This window comes from Phaethon lepturus, unplaced genomic scaffold (assembly GCF_000687285.1).
Source record: "Phaethon lepturus isolate BGI_N335 unplaced genomic scaffold, ASM68728v1 scaffold18043, whole genome shotgun sequence".
Lineage (NCBI taxonomy): Eukaryota > Metazoa > Chordata > Aves > Phaethontiformes > Phaethontidae > Phaethon > Phaethon lepturus.
In genome coordinates this window covers 1-12,557 of record NW_010531367.1, presented here as the reverse complement: position 1 = coordinate 12,557, position 12,557 = coordinate 1, and the positions used below count along the sequence as shown (strand labels likewise).

At 39.1% G+C, this 12,557-nt stretch overlaps 1 protein-coding gene across 1 annotated transcript; it reads right to left on the bottom strand.

The window, feature by feature from the left end:
* Positions 1-1,151: 1,151 nt before the first annotated feature.
* Positions 1,152-12,227, bottom strand: CKAP2 (cytoskeleton associated protein 2). The gene is made up of 9 exons (XM_010284540.1): positions 12,188-12,227; positions 10,550-10,637; positions 7,988-8,063; positions 5,610-6,433; positions 4,717-4,903; positions 3,967-4,134; positions 3,362-3,434; positions 2,263-2,653; positions 1,152-1,389 (listed from the first exon to the last, which is right to left on the bottom strand). The coding sequence occupies exons 1-9, from the start codon at positions 12,225-12,227 to the stop codon at positions 1,152-1,154; spliced, it is 2,085 nt and encodes a 694-aa protein (XP_010282842.1).
* Between the last annotated feature and the right edge of the window lie 330 nt (positions 12,228-12,557).

Genomic DNA, 12,557 nt, shown 5'->3' with positions numbered 1-12,557 from the left:
CCACGAGATGCAGCAGGGTTAAATTCTCCACAACAGACAACCAGATTTGCCTGCCTAGACCATGTCCTGACTGGGACATTCAATCCTGTGTTACTCCTTGTAGGACAAGTGGATGCTTGGACTTGCTGCACACCAGTGATCAGGAAGGTTCACTTGAGAAAACATAGTGCAATAGTACACAAAGTTTGGTTTCTTGTTAAATGCAAAGACCAGGTCCCATCTGCAAACAGAAGATTCTAGCTAGCCCTGAGGACCAAGGCCTGTTTAGCACTGAAATATGAGTGCTCAGCTAAAGTTTAAGTTACAGTTCATGTAAACTGTGCATACTGAAGATATGGAAACAGCTTCTGCTGAATGGGAAAAATTTCACAGTGTTCTACTCTGACAGTTCACTTCCAAGAACAGACTAAAATAATTTTCAAAATTTCAGTCTCAGACCTCTAGGCATGTTCTACTATTAGCTCCCAGCCTAAAGTCCATAAATAAAAAACAAATACAACTCAGTTGATTAGTTTAATAAGTTTCCCATATTACAAACTAATGCAAACCAACATTAGAACAGTCACATAGTAATCCCTCATCTAAGGGAGATTACTTGATCATGAATAATCCCAATAACTAAAGGGATTAAACTCAGTTTTGTTGAAATACCCCCTAAAAATGGATACAACAGTTTAAACATAGTATACACCTTACTAGCTGGTTTCAGTTTTCAAAACTAAATGTTGCTGTAGTAGACATTGCCCTATTGGAATGCCTGTTATTTTTGTTTCTTAAACTAAAAGATTGTGCAATTCTATAGAATTTATAGGAATTGCAACAGGAAAACAGTAGATATAAGCAATATACTGCAATCAAACTGTTACATGAAGTGTTAAACCTAGTCTTTAATTTAATATGTAATGAATCATATTTAACATGAAGACACTGATGCTTATAAGTATTAAAACATGTCAGATTTGCCACAATTTTGAAAAGGCAGAAGCTTATAAAATTCAGAATTTTAGTGACTCAGGCAGTCAGATTTCATCTTAAGCCATCCACACAAGTTTGAGATAGCTCCTTTCTCAAAGCTACTAAAAACAAACACCCCTAAACTCTCCTTAAGAAAGATCCAATCTTTAACCCCCATGTAGCATTAATGCTACTTTTTACTCTTCTACTTCAGCACTTGTTTCTTGGAGCACACTGCTCTGTTTGTGGATAAATGCAGTGGCTTTTGATTCCAATTCTCCCAGTTGTTCAAATGAAGAAACACATGGATCTTGATCTTTAACAGTATCCGTCAGCTTGCACATTTTCTCCCGAATGCGTTGAGAATATCGTAAAGGGGTTACAATTTTCAGGTCTTTAGCACTGGAGTCATTCGCCTCATGGTGCATCTTCACACTTAGGAAAAGAAAAAAAAAATCATTAAACATAGGCACACCATCATACAAATTACCTCTGTAGCATCTAGCAGAAACAGCAAGTCGATTCCTATTCAACTCTTCCCCATTCCCATAGCTAAATCAAACGGGAAACAGGCCCTTTCCCATTCATACAGTTAAAACTAGATGTACAACTCTTTTCTTGGGCAAAATATTTTCTCAGGAGGTTCTCTAGACTAAGAGTTTTCAAAGGAAGATTCCTCCTCATTCCATCAGGGGGAAACTGTTCTTCCTGCTATGAAGGACAGAGGACAGCTGCCAGGAGTCCAGCTTCATCAGATGCCAAAGCTAAGCACATCTTTCCTAAATCTGCTATTTTAGAAAAAACCTTGTGACAAAAAAAAAATTTAAATGTTATCTGTTTTGTCCTGAGATTACTACCCAGGTTTTTGCCCCAAGATACAATTAAGATAATTCTTATAGGATGGTTACATCTTATTCACTTCTGTATTGTATGACATACAACCACATCTACATTTGAAAAAGGGAGGACTGGAGACACTACTTTGTCTTTACCTAGCTCAGTGTAGAACTACTACTGCCATGTAGGCTGTAGGAAGGGATCTTAAACCTGGAATTTATGTCTCTGCCACAAAGAGATTTTATTACTGTGTAGTGAGACATTCCAGAAGCAAAGTAGTTTGAGTAAATAAAGGAATTTATTTTAAAAGACTTCATTCTGAAGGAAGAGGAAGCAATCCTAAAAAACTAAGTTCTTGAGAGCTTCTGACTAGGTGTTCACAAATGTGATCCTCCCCGTTTCAACAGGACACAAACAATACTGTTACCCCAGACACTGCAAACTTTCCATGGTTACCTGAAATAATCTTACCTTTCCAAGTATGGTGTGGTAGATGGATTGTATCTCATTAAATAAGATGTGTCATTCTCCTTCTCAGGAGAATTAACTGCTTGGGCTATATCTTTTACCCCATTCTCAATATGCTCTTCCGTTTCACCTTTTCCTTTCTTATTTGTACGTTCTTTAGTCTTGTGCTTTTTATTCTTTTTTGGCAAGATCTCTTCTCTTGGTTTCAAGTCTAAATCAATTTCTTCCTTTTTGATCACTTCACTGCTCATCTCTGCCTTCCTGTCATCACTCTCTGTATCTTGGTCATCAGAGCCGAGATCCTTGAAGGCCTCCTGAACCTGCTCTGCAGAAGAATCTGGTTCCTTCCTGGCTTCTGCTACCTCATTTAAGTGAGCTTCTACCACAATTCCCCCTAAAATTGCAATGTTGGAGAAAGTACAGCTGTGATTAGTTACAACTAAAGAGAAATATAATGTTTTGGAGATCTCTGAAATCCTGAGGCTTTACATAAGAAAGTTAAGTATGTGTTGAGTCTGAGACATAGCAATTTAAGTTACTAATAATTTTAGTCACCTTCAAGAACCTACAACCTGAAAACTCAGGCTAAGTACATCCAGAGAAGTCATTCTCTTCCTTCCCAAGCGCAGCAGCTCTGAACAAGTATTTCAGTCAGTTTATGGGATCAAATACTTGTCATGTTATGTTATACTTAACAGGAATTTACATGGCTACTTTGCTTCCACCTTTAATTGACAATATGCCATAACATGACCATGCATCTGCTACTGAAGGAGTTTGTGTCAAAGGTGCAACTGATTTTTAGCTCAGAAGAATGTGTTTATTTACTCTTTGATTATCAGGTTAAAATAGCTGGAGAATATTGCTTTGATAGCGTTTAAGCAGAAAGTTTAAATATGAAAGCATCTCCACTAGTGATTTTAACATGCCCACAATTGAAAAACATTAGTTTAGCCAAGGTTGCTTTCAAAGACAACTGAGCACAAAACGATCACAAAGAAGTTTCCATGAAATAGGATTTAATATAGGCACAAATAGTTTAAACAGTTACCTTATATTGCCTGTCAGGCCAGACATTTAACAGTAGAATACTTAGACTTACCATCCTCAGACTTAAAAAGGCCTTCAGTATTTTTCATAGTGTCTATTAGTGTGTGTCGTAGTTCATCTTTAGGCTAGAAAAAAGTTGTATTTTTTAGAAAAACAATTCCAAAATTAATCATCATTTGAGCTTATTTGGTATAACAGTCACAGGGAAAGTGGTACAGACCACATGATATTTATGTTACAAGTCCTTTATTTAATGACGTTCGGACATAAGTCAGAATGCAAGGGAATCCTGTGTTTTCTGTATTTGGTGCACTAAGGCTGTATTTGATGCCCTGAAATCAAAGCTCAGGAATTAAGTCCATCACTAAATGCAAAATTAAGTTCTGTTTTGGGTTTCCAGTGATACAAGAAGTCTCAGCCCTTAATTTCTTCTAGGTGGAAGACTGTACGGTATATGATGATCCTAAACCTTTCTTCTTAAAAGTAGTATTTACAGTGGTTACAGAGCAAACCAAATCCAATTTTTTATGTTTAAGTAGGTCACATGGCTCTCCTACTATAAAAGGATTTATTAAAATCAGAAGTAGTTGTATTTTATATACCATACTTTCATGTGTTTATATTTGATAATCTCAAACTTCAAGACAAGCTGCTCACCATTGCTCCTGCCAAAATGGCCTCCTCATAGACAGCAATAAGCTTTTCAAGAGTGTCCATCTGTTCAAGACGCATATAGCAGATCCAATATTTTGCAAGCTTTTTAGCCCCAGGAATGGTCTGTGACAGATCTTCCAACATGGCACGTACATCATCGCCTTGACATCCCTAAAGTGAACACAACAGCAGAGATTTAAATGCAATGAACATTTTGAGGTGCTGTATTTTAGCCGGTTTTGAACTAGAAACCAAGTATTTTTTCTTTCTTTGGAGAGCAACTCTGAAAGTCGGAAATGGAAAGTATTTCCAGGACTGAGCTGTGAGCTTGAGCAGAAGAATTGTCATTCACCTATTCTTCCAAGTGAGAATTATTTATACAGTACTGTAAGTAGAAGGGATAGTAGAGTGCATAGACATCTTCAGAACTACTTAGACTTTTTTGGAAGTCAAGGTAAATTTCTGCAAATGCAAACTTGTTTCAGATTAATTACTTCATAGCTACTCTCATTACGTTATAGCTTTTCTACTTTACAATGTTCCCATTATTGCCTAATCTTACTGGGTATTTCAGCAAGTTGGTGAAGCTCAGTGAGAACTAATTTCTTCTGGTACCAGCAAAAAGCTGTGGTACTGCTTAACTTGGGGAGCAATTAGTCCCCTGCATCTGATTCACAGATCCAGCACACCCATAGGACTTGCATGTTGTAGAGACCTGTATGATTAGAACTTGGTCAGCAAGGGACTGAATACCTGTTCTGTTAACTGCAGACATTCTGCGAGAGTCTTGTTGACCTTTTCACTGTGTAATACATGCTCTAAAGAATCACCAGAAGAGAATTCTTGTTCTTCACTTTTCGCCTGGGGTCCCAGAAGCACAGACATAGGAGGTCTCCTCATCACTTTTCCTCTAGATGCCCTCCATTGATCCAGGCGAGCTCTGCATTTAAGAATACTATTAGCTGAAGTGACAGATATTTTAATCATTTTTTACATTGACTGACACTAACTAGGGTAAGTAACCCAAAGATGTACTTTCCAGATAGTCTTTGAGTCCTCTCCCTTTAATCCTAAAGGGAATACAGCTGCCATTTAGGCCTGCATGCAAATTTCAGAACCATGGATTATCACTGCTTTAGATATCTATCTGGTCAGAACACTTTCATCTCTCCCTTTCCAGCAGCAACAAAAGACTTAGGCTACAGACCCTTTTTTTCCAAGAGAGGGTGGAAGTTTTCCCCTCCTTCAGTTCATAAACATGCTCACTTCTATATACATCCTGCATCAGTAATCTTTTTTTTTTTTAAGTAGTGGCATGCATGTGCACTTCACTTACAGTATTATCTGTCATGCTTAAGGCCGTCACAACACTTAGCCTAAAAAAACAGAGAGCTTGAATAATATACATTTTCTATTTATAACTGCACAAGACAAGCTGCAAGCTTGAAGAGCTGCTGCAATTAGTCTGAATCCTGATTTCTCAGTATTAAGTCTACAGTTTTAGTCTGCTGCCCTTGGGAATCAAGTTCAAACACTCAGTTCTTATTTTTCAGCACATCTACAGCAAGAAATAGATCAAAACAGATATTCTTGGAAAGAAGGTCTAAATACCTCCCAAGACCAAGCTATAACAGCAATACAGTTACCTTCTCTCTTCTGCTGACTCTTTTGGCAGAACAGGTTTTCTGTTGCCATTAGTTTTAGAATTCTGTCCCGACTTTGTACCGGGAGCAACAGAAATTGGTTTTGCTAGAGCTTCTGGTCTTGCATCTTCACAAAAATCCACATATTTCTTCACTCCTAGTACTCTGTGGTCAGAATTGTCAGAAGCAGCCTTCGGTGGTTGTGATCCCCTCCCACCAATCATCTTTTGGACTGTTACTTTCTTTGGCACTACAGCAGATGTCAGTTGCTTTTTCTTCAGACTGGATTGTGAGTTAATAGCAGCTTTGTCAGATGGTTTGCTCTGGAATGGGAGGACACCATTTGGTTTTACAGAATTAGGGCTGTTTGTGACTTTGATGGTCTTCAGAACTACACTACAGCTGCTTGTGGGCAAAGAACTTGCTGCTGGTTTGGTGACAGAAGGAGGAATCTTCTTTTCTGGCAAAGAACTCTTTTCTCCCTTACTTTTTGGTGCTTTTCGGAAGGAGTTTATCTTGGATTGGATAACTTTGCCACGATATGTACCAAGCACCTGTTTCTTTGGTAGGCTAATACTTGAATTTTTTTTTTCTGCAATCAATTGCTTCTCTTTTATGCTTCTTATTTTCAAGAAAGTCTTGCTAAGTGACATATGCTGAGATTTTGTTTCAGCAACTCCATCCTTGGAAGTATGATCCTCAGGATTATCATTTGTTCCCGATATGGAATTTGTCAGTGTGATTGTGGAAGAGTTTAAAATAACATTTTTTGCTGAGGTTCCACTTGATTGGTCCCATGACAGTTTATTAGCATTCTCTTTGTTTTCCTGAAATCAAAAGCACATCCATGGACATCTTGGAAGTACATTCATACTACGTTACCTGTTTCCAAAGAGGGTTTCACTGATTGACAAGACTAAAGTGATTAATATACACTGAGTAGAATGTTTGTCAACTATTATTGCAGAATTCACATAAAAAAAATCAAGTAATAATTGTTTAAACTCTGCCTAAGGATTGTTTAAACTCTGCCTTGGAAATAAGGTAGCCTAACTTGAGAGCTAGACTTTTTTTACAGAAATAAAACTCTCAAAGCAACTACTGGCTTTTAACTGCCAAAATCACCTTCAAAGGAGAGTCATAAAGTAGAAACTTGCTTTAGGCTGTGTATAGTCAAAAGCAGTATCTCAGTTTACATAGCCCATCACTTAATGGCAGCACCATTCGTCCACTTAATGTGGATAGCGTACTAACACAAAGTAGTAAGTAAAGCCTTTAAATACAGCATTATGATATGTTATCAGAATAGGGAGAATGTTTCTTACTAACAAGGTGTAGGATGCTGTAGTTAAGAATAGACATGCAAGTTTTATATGGCCTTATGACCCCCTGAAACTCTCAATGATATGTTCTCAGCATAACCCTAGCCCAGAGGCCATGGGCTGGAGAAGCGGGACCTAGTCTTTTCCCCCAAAAAAGATGCTCTACAGCAACTATTTCAGCATTGCCCAAGTAGCAGCTTATGGAAGAGTGAAAGATACAAAGGCAAGGAAAAAAAAGTAAATGACACATGGAAATCTGCAGAAGCTGATACTTTTCTCCTTTAAGGAAGATGCCCATGAAAGCAAAGAGAACTACACCACGTCTCATTTCATGGTCTGTCTTTCAGGCTTAGAACTTAGATTTGACCAAACCAATAAATAGAGTTTGAGTACAAGGGCTGTTTTTTCAGGAATCTGTGTAGTTTAACTCAACTTTAAAATCACATGCGACATTAACACAGACCAAAATATCTCCCTTCAGGAAATTTCTAAAAAACCTTTGTTCTCACTTTTGGAATTTCTCCCCTCAACACTCAGTTTTGAGGTTTTAAGGTTTTTGCTTTCCTCCTCAAATAACCCCAGGTCTCAAATCTTTCGGAATCCAAACTCAAAACCATCTAACATGAACACAGGCTTTGTGTCAGTTTTTTCCTCACCTTTCCCTTAGAACAGATCTGGAGAAGAACCTGCATTTTTTCAGAAGACCTTGCTCAGATTTTAAATAACTTCCCTGAAGACTGCAAATATATCCAAACAGTTCTGAGAGTCTCTAGAAAAGTTGTTAAAGTTTAATCATTATTTCAGCAATAATAGTATCCTCTTTAACCCCCTCTCCAGGCAGGTACAAACTGAATATCAATATGATCCACTATATACAGTAATGCAACAGCTCTCCAAAAAGCATATAATAAGCAGTCACTGAATAAAGTTTTAACAAACTGCACCTGCAAACTTCTCACATTCTGGAAATCATATAACCTTAATCAGTTTAAGTGAGTGGAATGTTGTAGACACAGAAACAGAGTGCCATCAGTATTTGTGTATCTGTCAAAAACTTACCATTTCTGGCTTTGGAGATGTTGAGAGCTGTATTTTGTCTCGCAGTTTATTGCTAGTTGCTCTCCTAGTTCTGCTACTGTTTAAAAAAAAAAGAAGACATCCTAAACCATCCTGCAACATAACAAAGGAATGTATTTTTAGAGTAAGTTCGTATGATCCAGGTGGCAGTCTGCAGGCTGAATTCATGCTGAAGCATTGCTGTTCAGCTTGTACTCTTCTTCCAGAAAAAATAAATGGCTAAGCAACCACTGATCAGTGCCCAGGCTGCAAAACATCCCTTCTTACCCCATAAAGAGCTGACTAACAGAGGGGAAGAAAAGAGCAGGTGCAATTCTCATGTTTAAGGATGAGCACCAACCTGTCTGGCCTGATGCATCTGCTACAGAAGGTCAAGTTTCTAAATGCTGCAGTTGAGGGGGAAGGCAGAGCAGCACAGGGAATTGAAGCTCATCTGCTGCAATCGTCAGAGGCCACGCCATTTGGAGTCTGAATAAGGATACATAGCCCCTACCACACTGACAAAACCTGCAGTCAGGCACCAGAGGTGTCATCAGACTACCCAGTGAATAACAAAACCACCAAGACCAGTACTGTCTCCTAGCAACTATGAAAATATATTGACAGCTCAGAAGAAAAACAGCTCAGTTTAAAGTTACAAAGTCAAATTCTTGCTCAAACGCCTCACGATGCATTATATGAAACGTGTGGCACTATTGCATGTGACGGAAAAGTAACATTCCGGTTAGCAACTGATGTCTTTGCATCAGATGATCTTCTGGAAACCAGCCAGTTGAAAATGAAGGTACATTAGTGAAAATAAAGATAATTAGTGGCTTTGAAATGCCACTGAGAATAGTCTGCATCATCCTATCACCTCTGTGTCACCTATGATAAAAAAATATATGTTAAGGGAACTGATCAGACGTCATAGAATCATAGACTCTTTTAGTTTGGAAAAGACCTTTAAGATCATTGAGTCCAATCGTTAACCTAGCCATGCCAAGTCCACCACTAAACCATGTCCCCAAGCACCACATCTACGGATACCTCCAGGGATGGCGACTCAACTACTTCTCTGGGCAGCCTGTTCTCATGCTTGACTACTCTTCCAGTAAAGACGTTTTTCCTAATATCCAATCTAAACCTCCCCTGACACAACTTGAGGCCATTTTCTCTTGTCCTGTCACTTGTTACTTGGGGAAGGGACCAACACCCACCTGACTACAACTTCTTTTCAAGTAATTGTAAAGAGTGATAAGGTCTCCCCTCAGCCTCCTTTACTCCAGGCTAAACCACCCCAGTTCCCTCAGTCACTCCTCATAAGACTTGCACTCTAGATCCCTCACCAGCTTCATTGTCCTTCTTTGGACACACTCCAGCACCTCAATGTCCTTCTTGTAGTAAGAGGCCCAAAACTGAACACAGGATTAAGAGGTGTGGCCTCACCAATGCCAAATACAGGGGGAACATGATGTCTTTAAACAATGAGTTAACTGAAGACTATGAAAAGCCCTTGAATTTAATAGCCAGAGAAGAAATTGAAGAAGAGGAAAAGTAAAGTAGATCAAATGCTAAATTAAGAGTATTGCTACAATGAAAGTAGCTGGCATTGATTTTCTAACACAAGATAGCTTTCTACAACATGAAAGCACCTATCTTTTCCTGCTACATAGAGCAAATCTTTAGCAGCTTATACTTATTCTTGTCATTTATGTGTATTTTATATTCAAAGGTCATTGTTCAGTTACATTTGTACTACTAAGTTCTGTACTGTTGAACATGGGACCATGGCACCTTGAGTATACAAAACGTCAAGCAAGACTTCCCATTTAGATGGGAGCAAATTTCAGACTGGTTTACCACTTGCAAAAATATTGCTACATCATGAACTAATGTTACAGATAAAACTCTCTGTATTCCTTCACACCACTGTCTTCTCTAGAGAAACTTCTTGCTTATTAGAAGGTCTTATACTAAATGTCCAAACTTTAGACAACAACAAGAAGAAGATTTAAATACAAGTTAATAAAAAGAAGCACTACTAATCAGTGATAGGTACCCACATTCTGTTTACAGAACATTATGCCTAGCTGCTGGCCATCACACTGGCTGGGTTTTATTACAGCATATTTGCTTTTAGCAGAAAATAGTGAATTAGTAACTATAAAAAAAAATTAAGATAGATCAAGTGGATTGCGAACACACACAACATAGCCTGAGTAGAAAGAGGGGGAAAAAAGTTATTTGTAAAAGGAAGGTTATAGAGACAAAACAGCAAAGTGGCATCTGAAATAAGAGTTCTGCCATGAAGTTTTCCTGTCCTGCCTCAGTCTCTAGAGGAAGAAATAATACACTTCATGAATTGCATCTGTTATGCATTTGGTTAACAAAAAGTTCCAGTGTTTGCTGATAATGAAAGGACTTTAGAAAATCCATGTGGTCACCAGTCTCGCTGCATGGTCTCAACTTTTAGTTGAGGTTCTCTGCAAGAACTGCTATTTACATCTTTCCCACCAACCATGGACCTTTCTAAAGGTGTGTAAGCTATAGCAGAAATACTACCTGATCGATGCCTGGTCTTCTTGAATGGGCACACCAGAAAAGATCTTTTTTCGTGATAGATATTCTTCAACTTTTTGTCGTCTTTGTTCTAGTGGGTTTAAAAAAAAAGACTTCTTACTTTTTCAGCTAAAATAGTAACACCAAACTTTGTCTCTTAGAAAAAAGGAAGTACAATTAGAAAAGCATAAAGACATTCTGAAACATAGACATCATGGATTCAGAAAGTGTTTAGTTTAATGTCCACATCTTATGATGTCTTACACATACTCTGATTTCTTGAGAAAGCTATATTCAAGGGGCTTTTGAATGTAATTTCACAGCTGTACAAGATGGCCATTTTGCTGCATTAATCTAAAAGAAACATGATTTTGTGATGGGAAGAAGTCAGGCTCACTCTTACCTTCTGGATGTCTGTATAGTATTTCATATACTTACACATACATATTTCACATACTTTTCACATATAAGTGAAAAGCACACTTTTTACTTGTGACAGTAGTGAGGTAAGTATAGCACACATGAAAAACACCACACACAAACACACCCAACTGACCATCTATAAAATCATTTGTTTCTCTTCTGTTGTCATCTGTACAAATGTTGGACCAATGGGATTGTTAATAACAGCACAAAATGATCCTGAAGAAGTCTTAGGCTTGCTGTCACTGTCTTAATACAGAAAGTCATTCCAGAACAGGATAGTATTTCCCATGTTTTTGCTGGTTGACTGCACACCAGCGACTTATGTCTTTCATAGGACTACATGACTGATCTTTTCCAGACAGCTTTCCTTAATTCCTGTAGAGAGCTAGTGACCCTGAGCAGCTGGGATAAGATGGTCCTGCCACCCAAAGCAAGCTCAAGCATACACACAGCCAGTCTAGGCAGTTAAGACTCCGAGTCTCACAACGGTTTCACATGCCATGGGATGTGAGAGAAAGAAGTTGAAGCTTGACTCAGAACAAGAATTCCTTTATGGCATTCAGGAATTCATGGCATTCAGGAACTCATGGCATCGCACCATACTACATCACAGACAGGCTCATTCAGCAGTGGAAGTCTGCAATGAACTCACATATAAAACCCAACCTCTGCCCCTCGTAGGTAGGCACAAGCCCCCTTTTGAATCTCTTTGCACGTGTTCTTTCTCTTCCATATTTCATCTTGCCCATTGTTCTTCATTCACACTTCAGAAATCTCTGCAAGGTCCATCAACATGTTCCCTCAATGCTGAGATATTTCTATATTACTGAAGTTCAGACTGTAGAGATTGCTAAAATGTAAAATCGCTAAATTGCCTTTGAGTACCTGAACGTTAATCCTGAAACGGATTAAGCACTTGATTGTGCACCCTCCATTGTAAAACGTTGTCATCCCACAGAATGGGGTAATTACCCTCGAACCTCCTCCTAGTATGGGAGAGCTGAAAAAGCCACTTTCTTTCTCATGCATTGACACACCAAAGCCCGAAAGAGACAGACAGCTAAGTAGAATGAGGCTTAGACTTGCTGCAAAGCTGCGTTTCATTTAGGATATAGTGCTTTTTTAGCACAGCTGACCAAGCCCACGCTGAATGAAGCCAGTGTCCATCACCTGCTTCTAAAGAGGTGTACACCAGCTAGTACACTAGCAGCGTACCTGCCAGGAGAGGCTGCACAGCAGCGAGCTCGGCGTGCATCCCAGAGCCTCCCGGGCACCTTCTGCTCCAGGAACTCGGGTCTCGCAGACTCCAAACACCAAAGCCCCATCAAGACAATTCAGTTCCTTTGACTTGCAGAAGCCAAACCAGTCAGAAAGGAGTAAGCAGAAGAGTGCAGGTTTGCTTGTTTTCATAGGATTTGCTTAAGTTAAGGCGTGCCTTTATCGTGAAGAAAGACTTCACGCCGAGTTTTGGGCACCAGCCCCAGCCCCGCGAGGGGAGGGTGAAGTCCCATCGGCGCGCTCGCACTGGTCAAAAGCTCTAAGGCCACGATAACGGGCACTGTTGCCAAGACCTATCCGGTCTCCG

What these genes read in the sequence shown, in the direction of transcription:
- CKAP2 (XM_010284540.1), bottom strand. Translation starts at nt 12,227, where the DNA reads ATGCACGCCGAGCTCGCTGCTGTGCAGCCTCTCCTGGCAG. An exon ending in GAGTCAGCAGAAGAGAGAAG is followed by an intron (nt 4,904 to 5,609) that starts GTAACTGTATTG and finishes TCTTAAATGCAG; the next exon opens with AGCTCGCCTGGATCAATGGA. An exon ending in GTCTGCAGTTAACAGAACAG is followed by an intron (nt 4,135 to 4,716) that starts GTATTCAGTCCC and finishes TGTTCACTTTAG; the next exon opens with GGATGTCAAGGCGATGATGT.